Source organism: Lutra lutra, chromosome 4 (genome assembly GCF_902655055.1).
Source record: "Lutra lutra chromosome 4, mLutLut1.2, whole genome shotgun sequence".
NCBI classification, from domain to species: domain Eukaryota; kingdom Metazoa; phylum Chordata; class Mammalia; order Carnivora; family Mustelidae; genus Lutra; species Lutra lutra.
Genome location: NC_062281.1, coordinates 7,911,422 through 7,932,247, shown reverse-complemented (window position 1 = coordinate 7,932,247; position 20,826 = coordinate 7,911,422). Strand labels below are relative to the sequence as shown.

At 50.4% G+C, this 20,826-nt stretch overlaps 1 protein-coding gene across 3 annotated transcripts in view; it reads right to left on the bottom strand.

Annotated features, from left to right (window-relative positions):
• ZFAT (zinc finger and AT-hook domain containing) overlaps positions 1–20,826 on the bottom strand; it is a 182,746-nt gene that overhangs the window by 15,990 nt on the left and 145,930 nt on the right. For 2 of the 3 annotated variants that reach the window (XM_047726975.1, XM_047726973.1), the window contains exons 13-15: positions 18,589–18,707; positions 11,734–11,860; positions 9,019–9,149 (exon numbers count right to left, since the gene is read on the bottom strand). In XM_047726975.1, coding sequence (XP_047582931.1) covers positions 9,019–9,149; positions 11,734–11,860; positions 18,589–18,707 — 377 coding nt within the window. Of the gene's footprint in view, positions 1–8,131; positions 8,305–9,018; positions 9,150–11,733; positions 11,861–18,588; positions 18,708–20,826 lie in introns of those variants that run through there. The other variant, XM_047726974.1, reaches the window with a different exon arrangement.

Sequence of the window (20,826 nt, the reverse complement as noted above, 5' to 3'; positions counted from 1 at the left end):
GTCCATCTGGATTGGCGGCATCGATCAGTGTTCTAACACCGTCTGGTGTTAGACCATCCATGGGGCATATGCTCTCGGCCCCGGCAACCATGCCACGGATGGGATCGCCGACGAAAGACCTAGGACTCCCTCGCACGGGCCTTCCAAAGGCATCTGAATCCCTCATGACTGTCATTCCCCTTCAGAACCAGTACGCACAGCACAGAGCGGGCGTTCCCGTCACACAGTGAGGAGTGACACAATACACAAGCAGCTACACTTACCAGCCCTTCTTTTAACATCATAGACACCCATTCCTGATCTTCGAAAGATGCCTCACGTGAACCACAACGATGGCAAAACCAGCGCGACGGGAAAGGAGAACCAATAAGACAACTGAAGACGGCAGGGTTTCACTGTGACGCAGAAGGAAACCCCCTATTGTAACGTCTCGTGCACTGCGGCAAACGACCTGAAGACAAACCGGGAGCCGGAGGGGAGAGGAGGACGGAGAGAAAGTGGGAGAAGCTCTCCTGTGATTTCTACCACGTGGGTGGCACTGAATTCAGGGGAAGGTCTGCTCACCCTCGGGGTCAGAAAGTGTCTCCCACAGGAATAAGAAAAATGCATTAACTCACCAATTATTTAACTTAAATGGACAACAAAACAGGAAGGGCATCTCCTCGTCCCTTGTGTGGGGGAAGATAAGGGGAGAGGTCTCAGCTCAGTCCTGCTCTGTGACAAGAACAATGCAGACCGCTGGTCCCTTCTGTGACCTTTTGAGGACTCCGAGAGCCTCGGCGCCAATGCGATTCTGCAGTCAGGTCTCTGGCTATGCACTTCAGCAATCAAACTGACAGAATGTAGTGACCATTTGAAAAGAATACCGGAAACAGATATTGAAACACATCAGTCACGTTCCAGACACGTCACGTTCCCTGAATTTTGCCACAAGTATTATTAAAGGCTCCACATCCGTGCCCAGAGGAGGAGGCCAGTTCTGGGCTCCCCTACCAGCAGGAACACAGGCCGTGAGGCTTCTCCCTCCCAGAGGCTGCTCCAGAGAAGCGCCTTCTGCAGAGCGGCCTCTCCCACCAGATGACCTGGTGCATGCAGACATCTGAGAGGGCATCGGGGAGACCAGGTGACCAAAACAGGACAGGCTGGACCTGCGCATCCCTTGGCAAACAGCAGTGGTGTGCGTGGTCAGCCGTAGCTATGGACTGTGTGTCCTTGCAAAAATAATGAACTGCAAATGAAAAACAGGCAATTCTAGTGCTGGCTGGCAACACGTCCTCCAGCAAGACCACTACCAAGACTGTCTCTCAGCGGAGTGCTGCGCACCGAGCCGTGGAAGCTCCGCAGCTCCTCTCCTCCCGACAGGACACATCATCTTCCCCTCCAGTGCCAACCACCACGGGGGACCTGCCCAGAGATGCGAAAGGGCATGGGGAAGCTGGGAGAAGGGGGACGGCTTTGGGCAAATCTGGAATTTCTACTTTGGTTTGTTTCTTAGATCAGCAGTGCTAGTGCGCGGTCAGAGCCCTGGGGATCCTGAGCAAGATGGTGGCAGCACAACGCCAGGCCAAGGGCTTGTGCAGGGCAAGGGGGCAGGGTGCCTGCAGGTCTGAGACTGTCTCCGTGGCTCCCTTCAGCTGTTCCCTGACAGCTTGGACATATCCAGCACATCAAGGGAAAATGACGAACAGAAGAGAGGCTACTCCAGGGTTGCAGAGAACCAGGAATAAGGAGTGGGTGCACCCCCCTCCCCGCTCCGAAGCAGGACTCCTGAGCTGTAAGCAAGATGCTTGGTGTGGACAGAAGCACAGTCCTGCCAACACAGAGCCACTAACCAGTCACCAGTGAAAACACTCAGTGGAAGGAGGTAGAGTAGGAACCATCTAGTCGCTCTTGACCCAGGGACTAAAGTGGGGTGCTGTGCTCAGGACTCTTGGGGTCGGTGTGGTGCCGCCAGCCTCTTCTCAACCACGGCCCCTCAAGAACCTGCAGGACGGAGCTCATCCTGGAACCTCGAGCTGAAATACCGACTGTGAGAGAAATACTCGTCTATTGAAATACACGTGCTTTCCGGAAGCTGCCAAATCTCCCTGAAATCTGTGAACCAAAGTCACCTGTGTGACAGCTGGTTATTTCAGCAAACAATCACCCGGGGAAACAATGACCTTCCACCGACAAAGAGGCCTTCCCTCTGAGACACACACGGACATGGGTGATGGTTAATTCATGTGTCCGTGTCACTGGGCCACCGGTGCTCAGATATTCGGTCAAACGTCACTGTGGGTGGTTTCCGTGAGGGCCTTTCTGGATGAAATTAACATTTAGGTGAGCGGACCGTGTAAAACAGACCGCACTTCCCAATGCGGGTGGGCCTCAACCAACCAGTCAAAGCCTGAACAGAACAAGAAGGCCGACTCTCCCTGAAGAAGGGAATTCCTCCCGCCTGCTTACCTGGGAGATGGGACATTGGGTTGTTTCTCCCTCCCCCTGCCTTTGTGACAACGCGGTGACAACGCTGGCTCTTCCTGGGTTTTGAGCCTGCTGGCTTTCCAACGGGAACGTCGGCTTTCCTGGTTCTCTGCCTTCAGGCTCAGAGCAACCACACTGTCAGCTCTTGGGCCTCCAACTCACAGACTGTAGCTCTCGGGACTCGTCAGCCTCCATAACTGGTGAGTCAATTCCCTAAAATAAATCTCCGTATACGTGTCTATGTGTGCATACACAAACACACACGCACACTGATTCTATTTCTCTGGGCACTAACACGACATGCTTTTTCATCAGCTCTCAGCAGAGCAGAAACGGTAACTGAGTCACGGAGAGGCGAGCGTGGTCGACTGCATGCCACCGGACAGCCTCACCAGGACTAACCCTACGACAGCTGGGCCCAGTACGCAGGGAAACGCCCTAGCCAGTTCACACACGGCACGTGGACTGAAAGGCGACTGGTTTCCAAAAGCAAACGGAGGAATGAGTAAGACACGTGAACTCCCCCGCAGCTCGGGGCTCTTCTCCCAGACAGATCCGCCCTCACCCCCAGAGGCTGTACGCCACAATGCACCCAGCCCCCAACTCAGGTTTAGGGGCCACCCTCAACAATAATAAGCAGAAGGAAGGGGCGCGGTGCCCCTGCAGGCCTGGTGCACCCAGGCACCGGGGCTGTGCCCGGAGTCAGCGACGTGCTCCGGGAAGACAGGCTGTTCTGCTGGACATCCATCCAATGGCAGGAATGCTCAGAGCAGACTCTCTACTTGGGTCCCGTGACTAAATCGAAGAACCTGGAAACTGATTTCTTAAAAATGCCAGCATGCTTTTGAGACGGTAACATAGGTCGAGAAGCCTGTAGCGAAAGGTCAACTGACTCTGAGAAGTGACAGGAACCTGCGAGCTGTCCAGACTCATCCTCTCTCCACTGGCGTTTGAGCAGAGGGAAGGGGCAGGGAAGGCAGAGACCAGGCTAAGGTGTCTTCTGGGCTCGACTCCCCCGTCACTGCTTGGTGGTCACAACAGGGCCCAGCATTTCACTGAAGTGGGGCCTCGTCCGCCACCTCCCCCTGCCTCCAGTCACCCAGCACTGAGCACCAGCTCAGGCTCCTGCCTCTGCCTGGAGCCCTGCCCCCACCCAACTCCCAGCTACCCGCCAGGACTCCACTCGAGCACCAACGGCATCTACAAAGCTCTCCCTGTCCACCACGTGCCCCATCCCAGACCCCGGTTCAAGCTCAGCAGCCCCTTGGGGCTCCCGCAGAACCCTTCGGGCACTGGTCGACCTCCCCAAAGCCCACATTACTCTCAGAGCTGCCGGTTTAAGGTCTTGCCTGGTTCCACTGGTTTTTTTCCCCCTCTCCCCATTAACATACCGTGTTAATTATCAGCTGTGTGTGGGTCGGCCGTCACCCCCAGTTAGAGAAAGGTCGGCTCCTAAGCATACTGTTCACCCTTGTTCACTGAAATATCCTGAGAGCCAAGAACAGCACCTGGCTGGTGGACGCAGCTCAGGGGGTGTTTGCTGAATAAAAGAGTCAATAATTCCCCACACCAGGCTACCTGCCTCTTGAGACCAGGACCGGTCTTATCCCCAGAACCCAGCGGGACAGGCAGAGTAACGGCCCCCCACCCTGAAGAGGTCTTGTGTCCTAATCCCCCGAATCTGAGAATGTTACCTTGCATGAGGAAGGGGACTCTGCAGATGTGACTAAGAAGCTTGAGACAGGGAGACTGTCCCAGATTATTCAGGGGGATGTCACGGAATCACGGGGGTCCTTATGAGAGGGAGACCAGAGGGTCCGGCCGAGAGCAGGCAAGGAAGCAGAGGCCAGAGCGCTGGGGTGTGAGAGGAGCTCGCCCTGCCCTTGCTGGCCCTGAAGACGGAGGGAAGGGAACCCGGGTCAAGGGATGCCAGGGGCGTCTAGAAGCTGGAAAATTCGAGAAAGGAGTCCTTCCCAGAAGGAATGCAGCCATTAACACCTTGACTTTAGCTCTCTTTGAAATCCATCTTGGACTTCTGACCTCCAGGATTGTTAGACAAGAAAGTTGTGTGGTTTCGAGCCACCAAGTCTGTGGGAATTTGTTGCGAATGCCGCAAAGGAGGCGCTCGAGCGCCCAGGAGGGAGCACACGGGGAGGGAGAGGCAGTGAGAGTCAGTGGAGCAAATGCTGTGGGCCAGTAAAGAAAATGTTACTTTTCATCTTGAAAATAAATCTTAAACCATAAGAACAGCAAAGACGCGTCTAAGCCATGAGCCATGAGCCAGGACGGTGGTAGTGGTTATGTGTGACTTTTCCTTTAAAGCAACTAACTTTGACTCAGAGAAGCTACGGTTTCCCTGTGCTGGTAGGTCTTACACTTCCTCTACTTAAGGCAGTTTTCTTAATCAAAGGTAAATTTCCTCTGCATACAACCCCAAAGCAAGATAGAACAAAAAGAAAAGAAAGAAACCGATTTATCTCACGAAAACGGTCTGGGCTTCAGAAATGCACGATTAATTGCACTCAAAGCTCTCATGTGTTTGTGAGGGCCAGCTGGGGCACAGCCTGCAAGGACTTGCCTTCCCTAACACTCCAAAATGCTCCATCCCCAGAAATCTGCTTCTAATGCTGACACTTGAAGAAAGTGACGTGATGGAAAATCATTGAGGACATGGTTCTGTGTCCAACTGAAAATTCAACAGCCTGAATTATGGCATAAGGCTTTTCCATGTCTCATTTAAAAACAGGAAGAAAGCAACCTAAGGAACCATTTTTCCCCTAATGCCTGACACATAATTTTATTTATTTTTTTAATTTTATTTTATTTTTTTCAGTATTCCAAGAACCATTTTTTCTCAGCTCTTTGATTCCAATACCACCACCCTGCCCACCAGGCCTAACATTAGTGTCATCCTGGAAACGGAAAACCCAAAAAGACTAGAAAATTGATCACTTTCAATGATCACTGATAAATTTTCATACAAAAAAAAATCCTTTTCAATTAACATTAATACATCGGGAAGAAATAAAATTATGAACAGAGCATATGACTGTTGTTTTACATGGGAAAGAAATCTTTAAATTTTAAACATCTAGAATCCATTCATACATACCTAGAATTTGTTTTTAGCCCCGTGGAAGTATGTATAAAACTGGAAAGTTTCAGAAGATCTCAAAATAGACTATCCAATGGTAATATGGAAAACTTCTTTTGTATAATACATACTGTGTGTTTTATGAAAGGCGTCCTTCCTTGCTTTTTTCTGTCCAGTACCGTCTTATGGGACATAATGAGAGAATCCACACAGGAAGGCCACAGCACACTCCATCCTATGTAACAAAACATCTCTGGAGCCACTAGCACGTGAGCTATTCTAGTTGGAAGAGGACAAAGTCCGCAGCACCCAGGTGCCCTCACGCAGTGAAGGAAGAGCACCATTCGAGGCCAACAGGTACCCTAGAGTTCACACTCAAGTGGCTTAAGCACGCTCCTTAAGTAGACATAATGCCTCTACTGAAAAATTCCTAAGCCAGAGTCTAATTAGAGGGAAAAAAAAAATCAAAACTAAAAACGAATTTCTCTAATAAAAACAGTTATCATGGGTGTCTGGGGGGGCTCAGTCGGTTAAGTGTCTGCCTTCAGCTCAGGTCATGATCTCAGGGTCCTGGGATCGAGCCCCGCATCAGGCTCCCTGCTTGGTGGGAGTCTGTTTCTCCCTCACCCTGCCCTCTCCTCTGCCTGCTGCTACCTTCTGCTCGTGCTCACTCTCTCTCTCAAATAAATAAAATTTTAAAACAAAATAAAACATAACCAAACAAAAAACCTACTTGTCTTTACATTTAAATGACGGGACAACTGAATTCAGTGGCATTCTTTACACAGTGCAACCCCGTTGCCAAAGGAGTGGGTGTTTGCTGTCCGCCTGCCCCTGGTCCCTCCGTCCATCCTCCATCTAGCAGGTTCCAGCAGCCCCAGGGAGCCAGGTGCTGGGCCAGGCACACGGATGATGACAAGGACACCGCTCTCAGCAAACACCTCTGAACACAGTTGCTCTAGACTGTGTTAAATACCAAGACTCCTCCTTGTCCTGTGTTTTCAGTAGAACACGAGATTCTCTCAAGAATCCCACCATTTCCTGCTACCTCACGCACACAGCACCTGTTTATGCTGGTCGGACTGGACGCTTCTCTGCCTCATCCCGTGTGGTGCTGTCAGCCTAACGCCTCAAAGCACACTGAAGCTGAATCCCAAGCTGGCAACCTCACGTGTCACCGCACTGTCTGTGATGCTCGATAAATCACGGCCCTGAGCAGCGGCATATCATAGGAGCTGGCACCTTCCTGCAAGTCTCAAAAGGTTTTGGCAGGTATGAAACACGCAAAAAATTCTCCTGACACCAGTCCAATCACACCCTTCCTGAAGTGTCGGGTCCGGCTCAGGACTCATCAGGTCACAACGCGGAGAAGCTGTTTCAGAAGAGATTTAGTAAGACGAGGCGAAGACCGCAGCCTAGTAACTACAAAGGGAAGCATGTGTATGAGTCTGTTCCCAACCAAGGGGCAGAGGCCACTGCAGACCAAGACACCACGTCCCACGGTGGCACTGCTATCCAGACTCTCCTCGAGACAAACCACAGCAACGGAGGAACGTTTCTAGGACATGCAGTCCCAACATTCATCTAGACATGCTGAGTCTTGTCCGTGGATCATGAAGTCCAGAGTTGAACCAGAATGTACTAATTCCCCAGAGAATTACTTAGCCTGATTTCAGGCTTTGCATTGTGTTGTGGGTATACCTACAGTGGACAGTTGCAGAGACAGCTTAGGAAGTCTACTTCTGATTCATCAAAGGGATGCCACCGGGGACACAGCATTCAGGGGTCCTCATGGGAGAGACACATTAAGACATACCTTTCATTGTTCGTGCCAAGAAAACCTACTCCCTTTGTGAAGTTCACGGTTCCACATTTCCTTGTTTATGGTTATAAAATTCCATACCAAGTGCACAGTCAAACTGGCACGCCTCCCGTAAGACGCACCTCTGTGCAAACATAAGCCATCTGCCCCCAACAACCGTAGCTACCCCCGATATATGTACATATATTACAGATAAAATATTATTTCATATTATAAAATGTCCCCCAAGCCTGCTCTGGGGCCCATAGCCCCTCCCTGTCTTCCTGTCCTCCACTGTAGCTGGTCACCGCTGGAGAGCCCCTGTGCCTCACTTGTTCGTTTCTGTTTTACCTTTTTCCCCACTAGACCGTGACCACGGTGATGGTTCTCTCCTGGAACCCCAGAAACACTGCTGGCAGGAGTGGGCACTTACTAAGTACTTCCTGAATGAACGATTCCAAGAACGGGCAGCTGTAAAACCCTACGGTCTGCACTTTAGCTCTCTCCGTGAACTTAAACTCTGCCCATATCTGATGTGTTCACTGTTGTTGTTGTTGTTTTTTAAGTATTTGTGGAAGCCAGGCCAAAGCTTTTGTAAAATGAAGCAAGAGATAGTAAAGAGAGGTACAGACAGAGAAAAAGGATGATGTCATTACCAACCACACTGCATTTTACAGCTGGTGAAGTCTCTGAGGGTAGAAGGGGAGGAAATGAGCCAAAGAGTTTAACTATCAATTAAGTCGAGTAACCTTTATTCAAAAACTCATCATTTTCTTCCCATCCGCTCAAGCATCGACCAGGTGATGCTGTGCAAATCACGAGGTCAATCCACAGAGAAGCCCTCCCAGCTTCTCCGGCTGCTCCCACAGTCCCAACCAAGGGCTGCTTTGCACGACAGATGTGTCCAAGTGTGTCCACATCTGCTTACTTTCACACCGGGATTCTTTGAAGGGAAATGAATGAAAGGCTCCCAGAATTTTTTTTTTCTTTTCTTTTTTTTTTTTTTTTTTAAAGATTTTATTTATTTGTCAGAGAGAGAGAGGAGAGCGAGCGAGCACAGGCAGACAGAATGGCAGGCAGAGGCAGAGGGAGAAGCAGGCTCCCCGCCAAGCAAGGAGCCCGATGTGGGACTCGATCCCAGGACGCTGGGATCATGACCTGAGCCGAAGGCAGCTGCTTAACCAACTGAGCCACCCAGGCGTCCCAAGGCTCCCAGAATTTTAAAAAATCTATTGTATCGGGGCGCCTGGGTGGCTCAGTGGGTTAAGCCGCTGCCTTCAGCTCAGGTCATGATCCCAGGTCCTGGGTTCGAGCCCCGCATCGGGCTTTCTGCTCAGCAGGGAGCCTGCTTCCTCCTCTCTCTGTGTCTGCCTCTCTGCCTACTTGTGATTTCTCTCTGTCAAATAAATAAATAAAATCTTTAAAAAAAAAAAAATCTATTGTATCTTTCCCCTAAAATATACCTCCACTTGTGGAAGTGCTAAAGACACACTCACATGATAATTAGAGGCAGAGGAAGAAAATGCATGAGCCTAAGCCAACCTCTTTCCCAACCCCATCTCAGGGAAATTCAGCCTTGATAACCTCCAGGGCAGGAGAGAGAGGGGTATGTGTCAGTGTGGAGAAAAGATATTTAAGGTGTTGGGAGGGCCCTTACCTGTTTCACGACTGTCACTGTCCCTGGAGCCATGGCGACCACAGAGGCCACAGCAGTGGCGTCATGGGCCTCGGTGCCCAGCTCGATGATTTGCTGGAGGATGTTCACCGCCGTGGGGTCAAGGCGGTCACCTTACAAGGAAGAAGCAAACGGGACATCAGTAAGCCCACAGGGGTTGAGGGGCACTGAGTGCAAACCAGACCTTACTAGAGGCCACTGTGGGGTGTCACCCACCCCGGGGCGTGGGGAGCACAGATTCTCCACGATCACTCATTCCAACAGCAGAATAATTTGCATGGCACTTTTTGGCTTTAAAGCAGTTTTTATAGGAACATCTCCAAAGCCCAAATGATCCTATGAGGAGATGACATTGTGATATCACCCCCATTTCACAGACTGGTCACCTCTGCACAAAAAAGGAGACTTGCCTGGAACCAGTTTTGGCACAAAGCCGGAGCTCAGACCCCAGGGTTCTGAATCCAAACTTGATGACCCAGGACTGCTTCTCAGGAAAGAAGCCCTGAGAAGTACCAACAAACACACTAACCTGCAAAGTTAGTGTCCTGTAAACACAGGCCTGGGAGGTGGCCAATGAGAGCAGGCCCCACAAATTACACAAGCTATGGACTAAACATCCAGGGATGCCTCAATTATTAGAACCAGTGCAACTCAGAACTCCAAACCAATTGAAGCTCGGGGTTCCATTTTAATCATCTCAAACAATTAGAATCCACAGCCTCAGGCCAGCTACTGAGCCTGCCCTGCCGGGCCGCACCATCTGCCTGACCATCTGTGACTCTCCGGAACACGGCCCTCGGACCCTGGTCATTAATTTACTGAAAGGGAAACTCCTGCGTGATCTCTGTGTTAGCATAATATCACCAAGCCTCTGCCAACGTTTGCGTCCTTGTGGACCGGCTTTCCGCAGGCCACATTCCAACGCAAGTCGCTCAGGAAGAGATGGAGAAGGGGAGCGTGATGTGTTCTATGTAACAGGGAGCGTGTGGCATGAGCCTCAGTAGAGGACGGTGTGAGTGCCTTGCATACCCTTCGTACCACTCTGGCACTGCCCTACACACACACACACACACACACACACTCACCCTCTTTCTCTCTCTACTTAAGGGACGTACTTCCACTGTGCCTTGCAGCCAACCACTCTGAACATCCGAAGACTAAACAAAACCTTTACCTTAAAAACATACTGAGCTGAGCAAGGTTTAATTCCTCCTGCACTGACCCCCCTGGGGGCCATTTGTCAAGCCTGTCATCAGGAGCGTGGCTCCCAGCGGGAATACAGAGATCTGCCTCCATCCAACACTGTCTCTCCTCCTCCTTCCAGGACTCAGGAGACAGATTTGTAAGCAAATTATTACCCACCAGGTTGGTCCCGTCTCAGGAGGCCATCAGCGGAATGCTGCAGAGAAGTCAGCAATTAGGGGAACGCTGCAGAACAGTCAGCTGGGTCCCCGGCAGATGACATGCGATCTGAACGCCGAAGGTACAGGTGAGGTGGCCAGGAAAAGCGTGTGGGGGAAGGGAACAGACCGTGTCCCAGAGATCACACCCGCAGTGCAGGTTTTGTGGAGTCTGCAGGGGAGAGCAACCTCAGAGGCGGGGTGGGAAGGGACGCGGCGCAGGGAGCAGAACCCAGAGCGGGCAGGCCTGGCTCAAGGAGCCGCGAAGCCCGAGCCCTGTCCCAAAAGCCAGGAACAGACTGGGAGAGGCTTCAGAGGGAATGTGCGTGCATGTGGGGGATGAAGGCACAGGGCCTGAGCGGTTGCTGAAGCCACAAACATGAAGGAAGGAAGCAGAGATTCAGACAGAGCCTCTCTCTGGGTGCCCCACTGAACAGCCCCGGCCGGGCCACTCCCTGCGAACCACCTGCCGCTCTAACTAGCTGCACCCAGGAAGCGCTGTCTCCCCAGCCCCTTGAGCTCTGCAGTCCAGTGAGCCCAGACCTAAAGTCATCGGCCCAAAGGACAGTTTTTCTCAGGGGGCTGATGACCTGGGCTCTAGGGCTTTAAGAACAGAGCCACACTGGCAATTTCCTACCCCTACCACAACCTAATGCCTTCCTCTGCATGCACATCAGACTGTGGTCATGTATGAACAGGGGCTCATTCCAGGTGCTGAAAAGGACTAAGAAAATACTTCTCAGTGTAAGACCCAAATCACCGCTCAGCTGGCATAGTGGTCTGATTTTAAAATTGACCTAACATTTGAAAACGACATAAAAATCCTGCATTGGGGCTTTTCAGAAGATTGGGATGCAGGCCGTGCTGGGCTCAAGGCTCTGCAGGGCGGCCCTGGGCCACCGCTGTCCATGGAGCAGAGACAAGCCCCCCTCCAGAAGAGAGGCCCAGAAGCCAGGGACGGGGACAGACACCCAGACCATGGGACCAGCTCCGGCACTGAGCCGAGCCCTTCTGGCAAAGCGCATTCCGCCCCCACGGAGAGCGGTAAGCCCCTGCTCAGAGCACGTGCGGAGAGCTGGACACATGCGACAGAGCTCCGCGTCTACTAAGCCTCCTCTCGGCTCCCGTCGGGGGGCTGAGGCCTCCGAGCCTGAGTGTGGGACCTTCGGCGAATAAATGCTGGGGCGGCCATGCTGGCGGAGCCCACGCAGGGACATCACGCATTCAGACGTTCATTCCTTCAGCACGCTCACGAAGGGGCCGGCTCGGAGGTGGCCGGAATGTGTCCCCCCCTCACCGCTCTCCGAAGTGTATCTCAGGTCCTGGAGCGCGGCCACGGCTGCCTGCGTGCCCTGAACGTCCTCTTCGGCTTCCGTGATGTGCACGTACTGGGTGGAGGGCTCCTCGGGGGTTTCTGTGGCCGGCTAAACAAAAACACACCATCTGAGTGACCTTCTAGAAGACCACCCGTCACCGCAAGTCCCAGGATAACGTACAGAGACAGACAAACGCACACAAGCACCCTCTGCAACAGCTCGTTTACCTGGCATCCCTGAGACATCAGCTGCTCCCATAAAAACACACTTTCCCAAACGGAAACTACTTTTTGCAAATACTGAGATGTTTTCAAAGCAGCTGTGGTAGAAAGCTTCCTGCCACATTCTTCCCTTAGGACCAGAGTGTGCAGTCAGTAATTAGGGATTAGACACGCACAGAGATTCCTGCATGTGCTCTTTTAATGGCTGCTGTCCCCTCCCGCTGCTGCCCGGGCTGTCCTCATGGGCCCCAGGCTGGGGCTGCTTGGGGGGAACCCAAGGCACAGCTGCAGGTGGAGGGAGGGGGGCGGGCGACTACATCGCCCGTGTCAAGTTTGTGGCACACGTCCTGCACGGAGGAAGAGCTCAGTCAACCTTGGCTACTCCAGTCTTCCTATTTTTATACAAAGGAGATGATAAACAAAGGACCACAGGAAACATATCTGCAAAATCAGGAGCTGTGAAGGGAGGAAGGGCTGAAGCGACATTCTCGGGTGCCACGTACCTCAGGAGAAAAGAGGTGGGACAGAACTCTGCATGTCGCGGAAGCCCAGCATGAATACTGCCCTCTTTCTGGAAGGGACGGGGAGTTGGGGGGGACTAGAGGCAGGAAACAGGAACATCACCAATAAAGAACAGGAAGGAGGACTTGACACAAAATTTACAGGTGCCGAAGTAATGTCCTATAAGTACCTATAGGTAATGGACACAGTTCCAAACACCACATAATTCTTCTCTTACAGCCAAGGGGCCAAGCGCCTTTCAAGATTCCCAGCCTGACACCCAGTAGACACCCAATAAAAAGGTGATGAATGCATAAATAAACAACAACAAACCCTACTTCCTTGTAAGCACTATTAAGCCACAAATTGCCCAACACTGACTGGGCCCCAGGAATGTGAGCCTCTGAGAAGCGGCACACACAGAACGGCTTCTTTCCCGCGGGGGACTCTGTAATGGTCACATGTGGGGAGGATGGGCTGTGCAAGGCATTCTGGGGAGCCAGACGACAGCCCGAACTGCTGGAGGAGGCAGCCTGTCCCCCACAGGTGACCAAGCGCCTGAGCCCAGCTGCTCTCTCACTTCTGGAGTTGAGTACATGGCTTTGCAAGTACTGCTTTCACTGGGTTCGAAGCTCTCCTCCTCAACGCGCTGGGATCCGCAGGAAGAGAGGCCTTCAGAGCAGAGGGTGTGCCACACGCACTTACAAAAGCACCGACCGACCGAGAGATGCGGGGTGTTAGATCAGGAGCCGGCTCTGTGATGTCCATTTGTTAATAGAGAGCGAACCCTTGCAGTATGAACTTGGGACACCAGAGGACTGTGTGTTTTCCCTTAGATGAGGAGGTAACACTGATGTCACCTTCTCCACCACCAATAATCATAGCTGGTGCCAGACACTGGGGGTCCTGGGGGCCTACCAGGGACTGGCTATGGACCTCGGCAATTTGATATCCTGTCTTGTGGGTATTACTAGCCTCACCGTGTGGGTCAGAAGACGGAGAACACAGAGGTCAAAGAGATAATGGTTCCCAGTCAAGCCATTCATACAGGACAGCACCAGGATTCAGTCTGTCAAACTCTAATGCGCGTACTTCCTACATTTTCTTATAGAAAATTTCCAGCACACACAACAGGGGGATAATCCCTCCATGTACACATCACCCAACGTGAATAACTATCAATTCGTGACCAGCCCTATTTCCCCTCTGTCCCCCGACACACTCCGCGCCCTGCCCTTGGAATACCGTGAGGCAAATGCAAAAGTCACGGCATCTTCTCTTTATTCTAGAAGGTTTCTCCGAGAGATAGAGCCCTCGCAAAATGCAAGCACAACAACACCGCGACATCAAACACCGAGCAGTAAGTCCTTCACGTGGCCACCCACCGGGCCATGTCCTTGTCCCTCCAGTATCTTATTTCCTATTAACTGACCCTTCAAATAAAATTTAAGTCATTGAACCCAGGTATTGGAACTGACTGACATGTCTCATAAGACTTCTATTTACAGGTTCTCCCTCTGATCGGACTCCGACCCCCCCAGCCCGACTTATAGTTCTACGCAGAGTTTCCAACGGTCTGAACTTGGCTGACGGCACCGCTAGGAACCACTGACTGTCCACTGCGTCTCCTGCAAGTTGGTAGATGTAATCAGATACTGGTTCCCTTTTTGGCACGAATGCTTCAGTTATATGGTCGACTCTAACAGGAGACACAGGATGTCTGGGTGTCTTCCTTATTTCTCTGCCATCAGCAGGTTAAGGGGTGGCCACTGCTGGATCCGTGACACCATGGGGAGCTTGCAAATGGTCATACTGTAGATCTTCATTCGTTAGCTGGAAAATGTCTATAAATAGAAGCTTCTCCTCACCGAATATTTGGTTATACTGAGGTACAGTTTGTTTTTAGGAAAGGTACTATTTGACTCTTGGCCTTTTTTTACCAAAACAGAGTTGATGCCCTAATACCCTACAAAGGTGGCTGAGTCCCACCCTCCCCCGCCCCCCGGCAGAAACCCACGGACTGAAATATTCCTGCTGTGCTTCACTGCGCTTACTGAACCGAGCAACAGCCTTGGGGGTACACCTCAGAGCCCCTCCCCCCCAGCCCCGCCAGCCCCACAACAACCGACGACAGTCCGGGTCTCTGCAGTTCTCCCTGCCCTTAGCTCACACCCCACTCCGGAGGGGCAAACTCCGATCTTCAAGTCTGTGGGAACTCTGCGTAGCTAGGCCAGCATTTTGATATACAGTTAGCACCACTTATTTCGCTCTCCTCTCAATTTTCAGGGCTTGCATTTTTTAAACTTTAGTGTTTTTTTAGTATCATGTGAAATGTATGTGTGGTTTCAGAATCAAATCTGCACAACCGCGAAGAGCTCTTGGCTTGTCTCCTTATACCCCCATTTTGGTGCGGCCTCACCTCTCCTCATGAAACGCTCCCGTCTTTTGTAGGACTATTTTATTTTGAAATATTTTTCGAATTACAGCAGAGTTGCACAGATAAAACCGAGAGTTCCTACACACCCTTGACCCAACCTCCCCTCACGGTAACACCTGACGCGACCGGGGTACAATTATCAAAGCTCAGAATTAATGCTGGAACCACTGACTTGACCCAGATTTAACAGCTTTCTCCACAGTGTCCCTTTTCTGTTCCAGGACCCAGGGCTGGATCCAGGGAATCCGTCACCAAGTCGCCATGGTCTCCTCCCACCAGGGACAGCTCCTCTGGCTTTCCTGGCCTTTTGTGAGCGTGATACTCTGAGGAGTCCTGGTAAGGTATCTAACCACACATCATTCACATACATCTGACGGAGCAGACAGAGATTGAGGCCTTTCTGAAGAATACCATGAGGGGGAAGGAGCGTGCCCCTCTCCTCATCACGTCAGGCGGCACAGGGCACCATGACGTATTACCAGGGACGCTAACCTCTGGCTACACGGTTAGCGTGGGTGGGCCCGATGCCTCTCCCACACAGTGATTACTTTCCCTCTGTGATCCAGTGAGGATCTGCGGGGAGAGATTTTGAGCTATGTAAATATTCTGTTTCTCCTTATATTCTAATTTCAGCTCCCACTGATGGATTTGCCTGCAGCCATGATTACTATGGTGCTTTAATGCGAATTCTCTATTTCCCTCATTCCTCCCACGTATATCCCTCAGCATTCTTCTCCGTGCAAGATCTGTTCCTTCCCAACCATTCGTTCTAGTACAGAGTCACTGATACTTATTTTATTCTTTGAGTTGTAGTACAACACTATCATTGTTGGTTTTTTTATTTTTTAAAGATTTTATTTATTTATTGGAGAGAAAGCACACACAAGCAGGGAGAGGAGCAGAGGGAGGAGAAGCAGACTCCCCACTGAACAGGGAGCCCTACTCAAGGCTTGAACGCAGGACCCTGCGATCATGACCTGAACCCAAGGCAGATGCTTAACCAATGGAGCCACCCAAGCGCGCTGACATTCTTTATTTAGGTACTTAAATTGTTCTGGGTCTGGCCATTAGGAACTTTTTGGGTTGTGTCTTGTGTCCTTTTGATATACCTCCATCTTTCGGGGGGTTGTTGGGGGAGAAGCATGTTGTTTCTTTCTAGGACTATAAAATACTGTAGGATCATCTTACAAACTTTCTGCCAGAGCCCTGGAATTAATCACTTTCCAAAGGACCCCAGAGTTACTTTTACTGGAGAATCCTATTAGAGACCGAGATCTGGGGAACAGGTGTGCTCACAGCCACTGAGTGTCACTGCTTAGGGCTCTCAGCACAAAAGGCTGAGAAACACAGGTACACAGGTACATAGACTGTGTACAGGCACACAAGCAATCATTCCTCTATGTAAAACCATAATACATAATCGGGCTGTGATAAATAGCATAGTGCAGGCACCTTCTCTCCTTCTGTGAGCGTTACTTTAGGGTACTTTTCTAGCGATGGGACTGTTTAGTTAACGGATGAAGAAGTGCACCAGTAATTTTACTAGATGCTGCTAAATGCCCCCTCATAGCGGTAGTAACATTCTGAATTTCCACCTGCAGCGCATGTGAGTGCATTTTCCCCTCAGCCTCTCCAACAGAGAGGACATCCGATTCTGGATCCTAATAGGTAAGAAGTTCTCTCTCTCTCTAGTTTCCATCAACATGTGCTACGTGTCAGGCTGATCATGTCTTCACATATTCGAAGTCACCTGCATTTCTCTTCTAGGAACCTTTCTGATCTCTTGCCCATTTTCCTATGGGGTTGTTGATCACTATTTTTGACAAGACTTCTGTAATGTCAATATACTCAGCCTTCTTCTACCACAGGACCACAAGTATTTTGCTGTCATTTGTCTCTTGAGCTTGTTTATGAGCTCTTTTCCACAAGACTTTTTAAAATTTTTTCTTGTGGTCAATTGTTCTCAATCTTTCTCCTTCCTCAATCTGGATTCTGAGTCATATAGTTACACAAACTCTCCACACTCTGATTTTAGAAATGAATTCGTTCACTAGGGTTTTTCTTCTGGTATTCCTAAAATGTCACTGTTTTTACATTTAAATCTCTGATCTTTTCGCTCTTACCTCTCTCTACACATACAAGCTGCTCGTTATTTTACGTTTGTTTCAACCCATTGCTTATCATGCTAGTAGTTTTTCATTCCTTCTACTGGATTTGCCAAGAATAGAATCCTGCCATCTTCACACAGATACCTTATTTCTTCCCTTCCAATTCTTTTTTTATTTTTCAAGATTTTATTTATTTGTTGGACAGAGGGAGAGAGAGAGTACAAGCAGGTAGAGCAGCGGAGGAAGAGGGACGCAGAGAGCCCGATGCAGGGCTCCATCCCAGGGCCCTGTAATCATGACCTGAGTTGAAAGCAGTTGCTTCACCGACTGAGCCTCAGGCGCCCCCTTCCCTTCTAATCCTTAATGTCACTATTACTCTGCCTGACGCCCCTTCCAAGTGATGTTCAAGAGCAGAGCTCCTGTTGCATCCTCGTCTTGTTCCCAACTCAACAAGACACCCAGCACCCCCCACCCCCAGGTAAGATCCTCGTTTTGAGGCCGAGATGCATGGATGCATTCTTCCATCTTAAGGGTATATTCACCCAGCTGTACCTTACTGACTGTTTTTAATCACCAGATGCTTAAGTTTGTTGAGTGCCTTTTCTGAATGTGTGAAGATAATCATTTCTTTTTCCTCCCTAGTTCTAGTATGATGATGGATTATAGCAAAATACTCCCTCCTACTGAGCCCCCCTTTCTTTGCATTCTGGAATCATCCTCACACTGTCGTGATGTATTAGTTTTTTCATGTGTTCTGGGATTTTTTCTAAGCCCTTACTCTTAATTACCGTATGCTGATGCTCTAGAAGGTGCCTGGATAAATGGTTCTCATTTGTGGGTGATTTGGACTTCTGGAGACATCAGCAACATCCGTGCATTTCTGGTTGTCACAACTGGGGGTCCCACTGATATTGGGGTGGGGATTTGGGGGGTCGAGGACGCTACTAAACATCCTAAAATGCATCAATCAGCCCCTACAACAGGTTATCACGTCCAAGATCGTAACATTAGCAGTGCTGAGTTTGCAAAACCCCGCCTCATGTAAGCTGCAATTCGTCCGTGGTGGGGACACTTGGTGCTTGGAGAGAGAGACAGCTACTGGTTTTGATCATATATATATGTTCTAGCCAGGGGACTGGTTCTAACACCCTAGGGTAAAACAAAGATGGCAGGGGGGAGTGCATGCCTTCAGCAACAGGACAGGAGGGCCTAGAATCAGAAGACAAAGCCCTTCCCGGTTCTTCTGGTGAAGACTTACAACATGCCCCTTGCCTTACATCCTTCCCTCGGATGCAACAGCTGAAACTCTGGAATGGTGACTCACAGAAGTGCAAATGCCAGGGAGAGACCGATACAGACATTCTCAGTTCAACTCAGGGTAAGAATTCGCACGCATAGCCCTGGTCTCAGCCCTCCCACAGGAGACGGGCTTTGGGAAGATCTCCTAGTTTCCCAACCAGAAATCCCAATTCTCTGAGGAGCCGCTGTCTGTGCCCAGGATCCGGGACTGCCCGGTCTGTCATTTGTATCTGGAAAGGTCCAGATCAACACCGTGCTTTAGAAACTTACCTCCCACTTGGGGTCTCCTTCATTTTCCACCAACTTCAGGCCATGCTTGTTCTTCAGGTGTCTGTTGAATTCCCATTTGGTACCGTAGACAAAGCTGCACACAGGACACTTCAAACCACCTGAAGGCACAGAGAAAAAAGGACAGGGAAGTGACTGTGGCCCCAGGCTTCCCACCATCTAAACCCCTCAAGTCCTGGGGAAAGCACAATGCAGCCTACAGCACTCACCTCGGTCCAGCCTCCCTCCATGACAGAACACAGCAGCGATGGCAGGGATGTGTCTCAGGACAGAGATTTTAAAGCTTAATGATTTTTCTTTTCATTTCTGAACGAGCATTTGCAGAGAGTCTAACATACGTGACATTCCAGTTGTGGTGGCGACAGAATTCCCGTGGCCACGTGAATACGTGGCCTAAATCATTCCTTCACTTTTTTTCATTTGAAAAGAGCAAACAACTCAATGCCAGGCTGCTTTTCTCAATCATCTTTGTCCCAAAATACTAAGACCAAGAGGCAGACTCTCCGTCTCCTTCACATCAAAAGCTGAGCTGTTTGTATAAATTCCCATTGGGATTTCCCCATAAAGGGCAGATTAAGAAGTTGGACACATCCTGAAATGTCACTATTTATCGAGCTGATTATGTTTTATACATGTTCTGGGAGGTGTTTGGATGTAAGAGCACGTAAAACTCCAGATTAAAAACAAACAAACAAAAAAAAAAAAGAAAAAGAAAAAGAAAAAAACTTGAGAATCACACAAAAGATTATCTTTCTAAAATCCTATCAGGAACAGCAACTAATGAGTGACTGGACAAAATTCACTTTACTGGGCTGTGAGTTCAGAAGCAACCTCCAACCGCCGGGGGAGGCGTCCTGGCCGCGGGCCTCCAAACCCACACAGATGATCAGCCGCCACCGTGAGGCCTCCACCCTGCGCCGGGCAGGGGGGCCACGTGGGGGGCACAACTGGTCTCCCTGCGGCCACTGCCGGTCTACTCGCCACCTGCCGCACAGACGGGGCTTCAAAAAACACAAACCAGAGGCGCCTGCACGGCTCAGCTGGTTGAGCCTCCGACTCTTGATTTCAGCTCAGGTCACCATCTCACGGTCACGGCAGCGAACCCCGCGTCAGGCTCCGCGCTTGGCGGGAGTCTACTTGAGATTCTCTCCCTCCGCCCCCACCCCCTTCTCCCAAATAAAGTAAGTCAATAAATCAATGAAATAAAGACACGAATTGAATCACATCTCTTACAGGTGTAAAACCCTCCAATGGCTTCCCATCAGACCCAGAATAAAATCTCAGCTCCCTGCTGTGGCTCGTGTGACCTCGTACCCACCTGCTCCCCACCCTTCCCCCACCTCTGGCACTGACCATGCTCATTCCCTTCTCAGCATGCCTGGTGTTGGGGGGTCTGCACCCCGTCTTTCTGCTGCCTCTGCCCCCCTCTCTCTGACCTGCTGTGCTCTCCTGTGTCCTCCCAGGGCCCGAGATTGCTCACTGGGGCACTAAGGAGAGGGAGTAGAGGAATTCTGTCCTGATGATGAGGTTGTCTTGACAAATTAGATAACCACGGGCCACACTTCATGGGGATGCCTAACACACTGTAAGCATGTCCCAGAGCAAGCAGGATGTGCGTGATCTCCTGACTCAGTTCCACGTCAGCGGCATCTGACAGTGCATGGCTCTGTAGGCGGGGTTTCCTGTCTGTCACCCGGGATGCTGAGTGACTCCCCAAACAGTCATGAGCAGAAAAGGAAGCCAACCTAGACGGACAACAGGGCATCCCCTCACACCTTCAGCTCACTGTTTCACAGGCTCGCCATGCTAGCAGGGCGCAGGAGAGCATGGCGGGTCCGACAGAGACGGGGACAGAATCCGCAGAACAGACTGGCAACACCATAAATTTCCAGAACATTCCATAGAGGAGGCAGCTCAAACGGATGCTTATTTTCTGAAACTTACACACTCTGCATTCTTTTTTTAGGCCAAATCAAATGGGCTTGTTCTTTCCCGCCTAGACGATAATTAAATGTAGTTTTTAGCTTCCTTTATTATCACTTATCAATCATCGAAAATGATGTATTTTCCTCTGATCATCTTTTAAAACTCTCCAAGGTGTGAAAACCTCTGCCTTCTCATTTGGTTCAACTGACGTAGCTCTTCCTATAACGACTTAACAAGAGGCAGTGAAATTAAAGACTCCTTCTGCGGGACTCTTTAATGGAAACTAATTTAAGG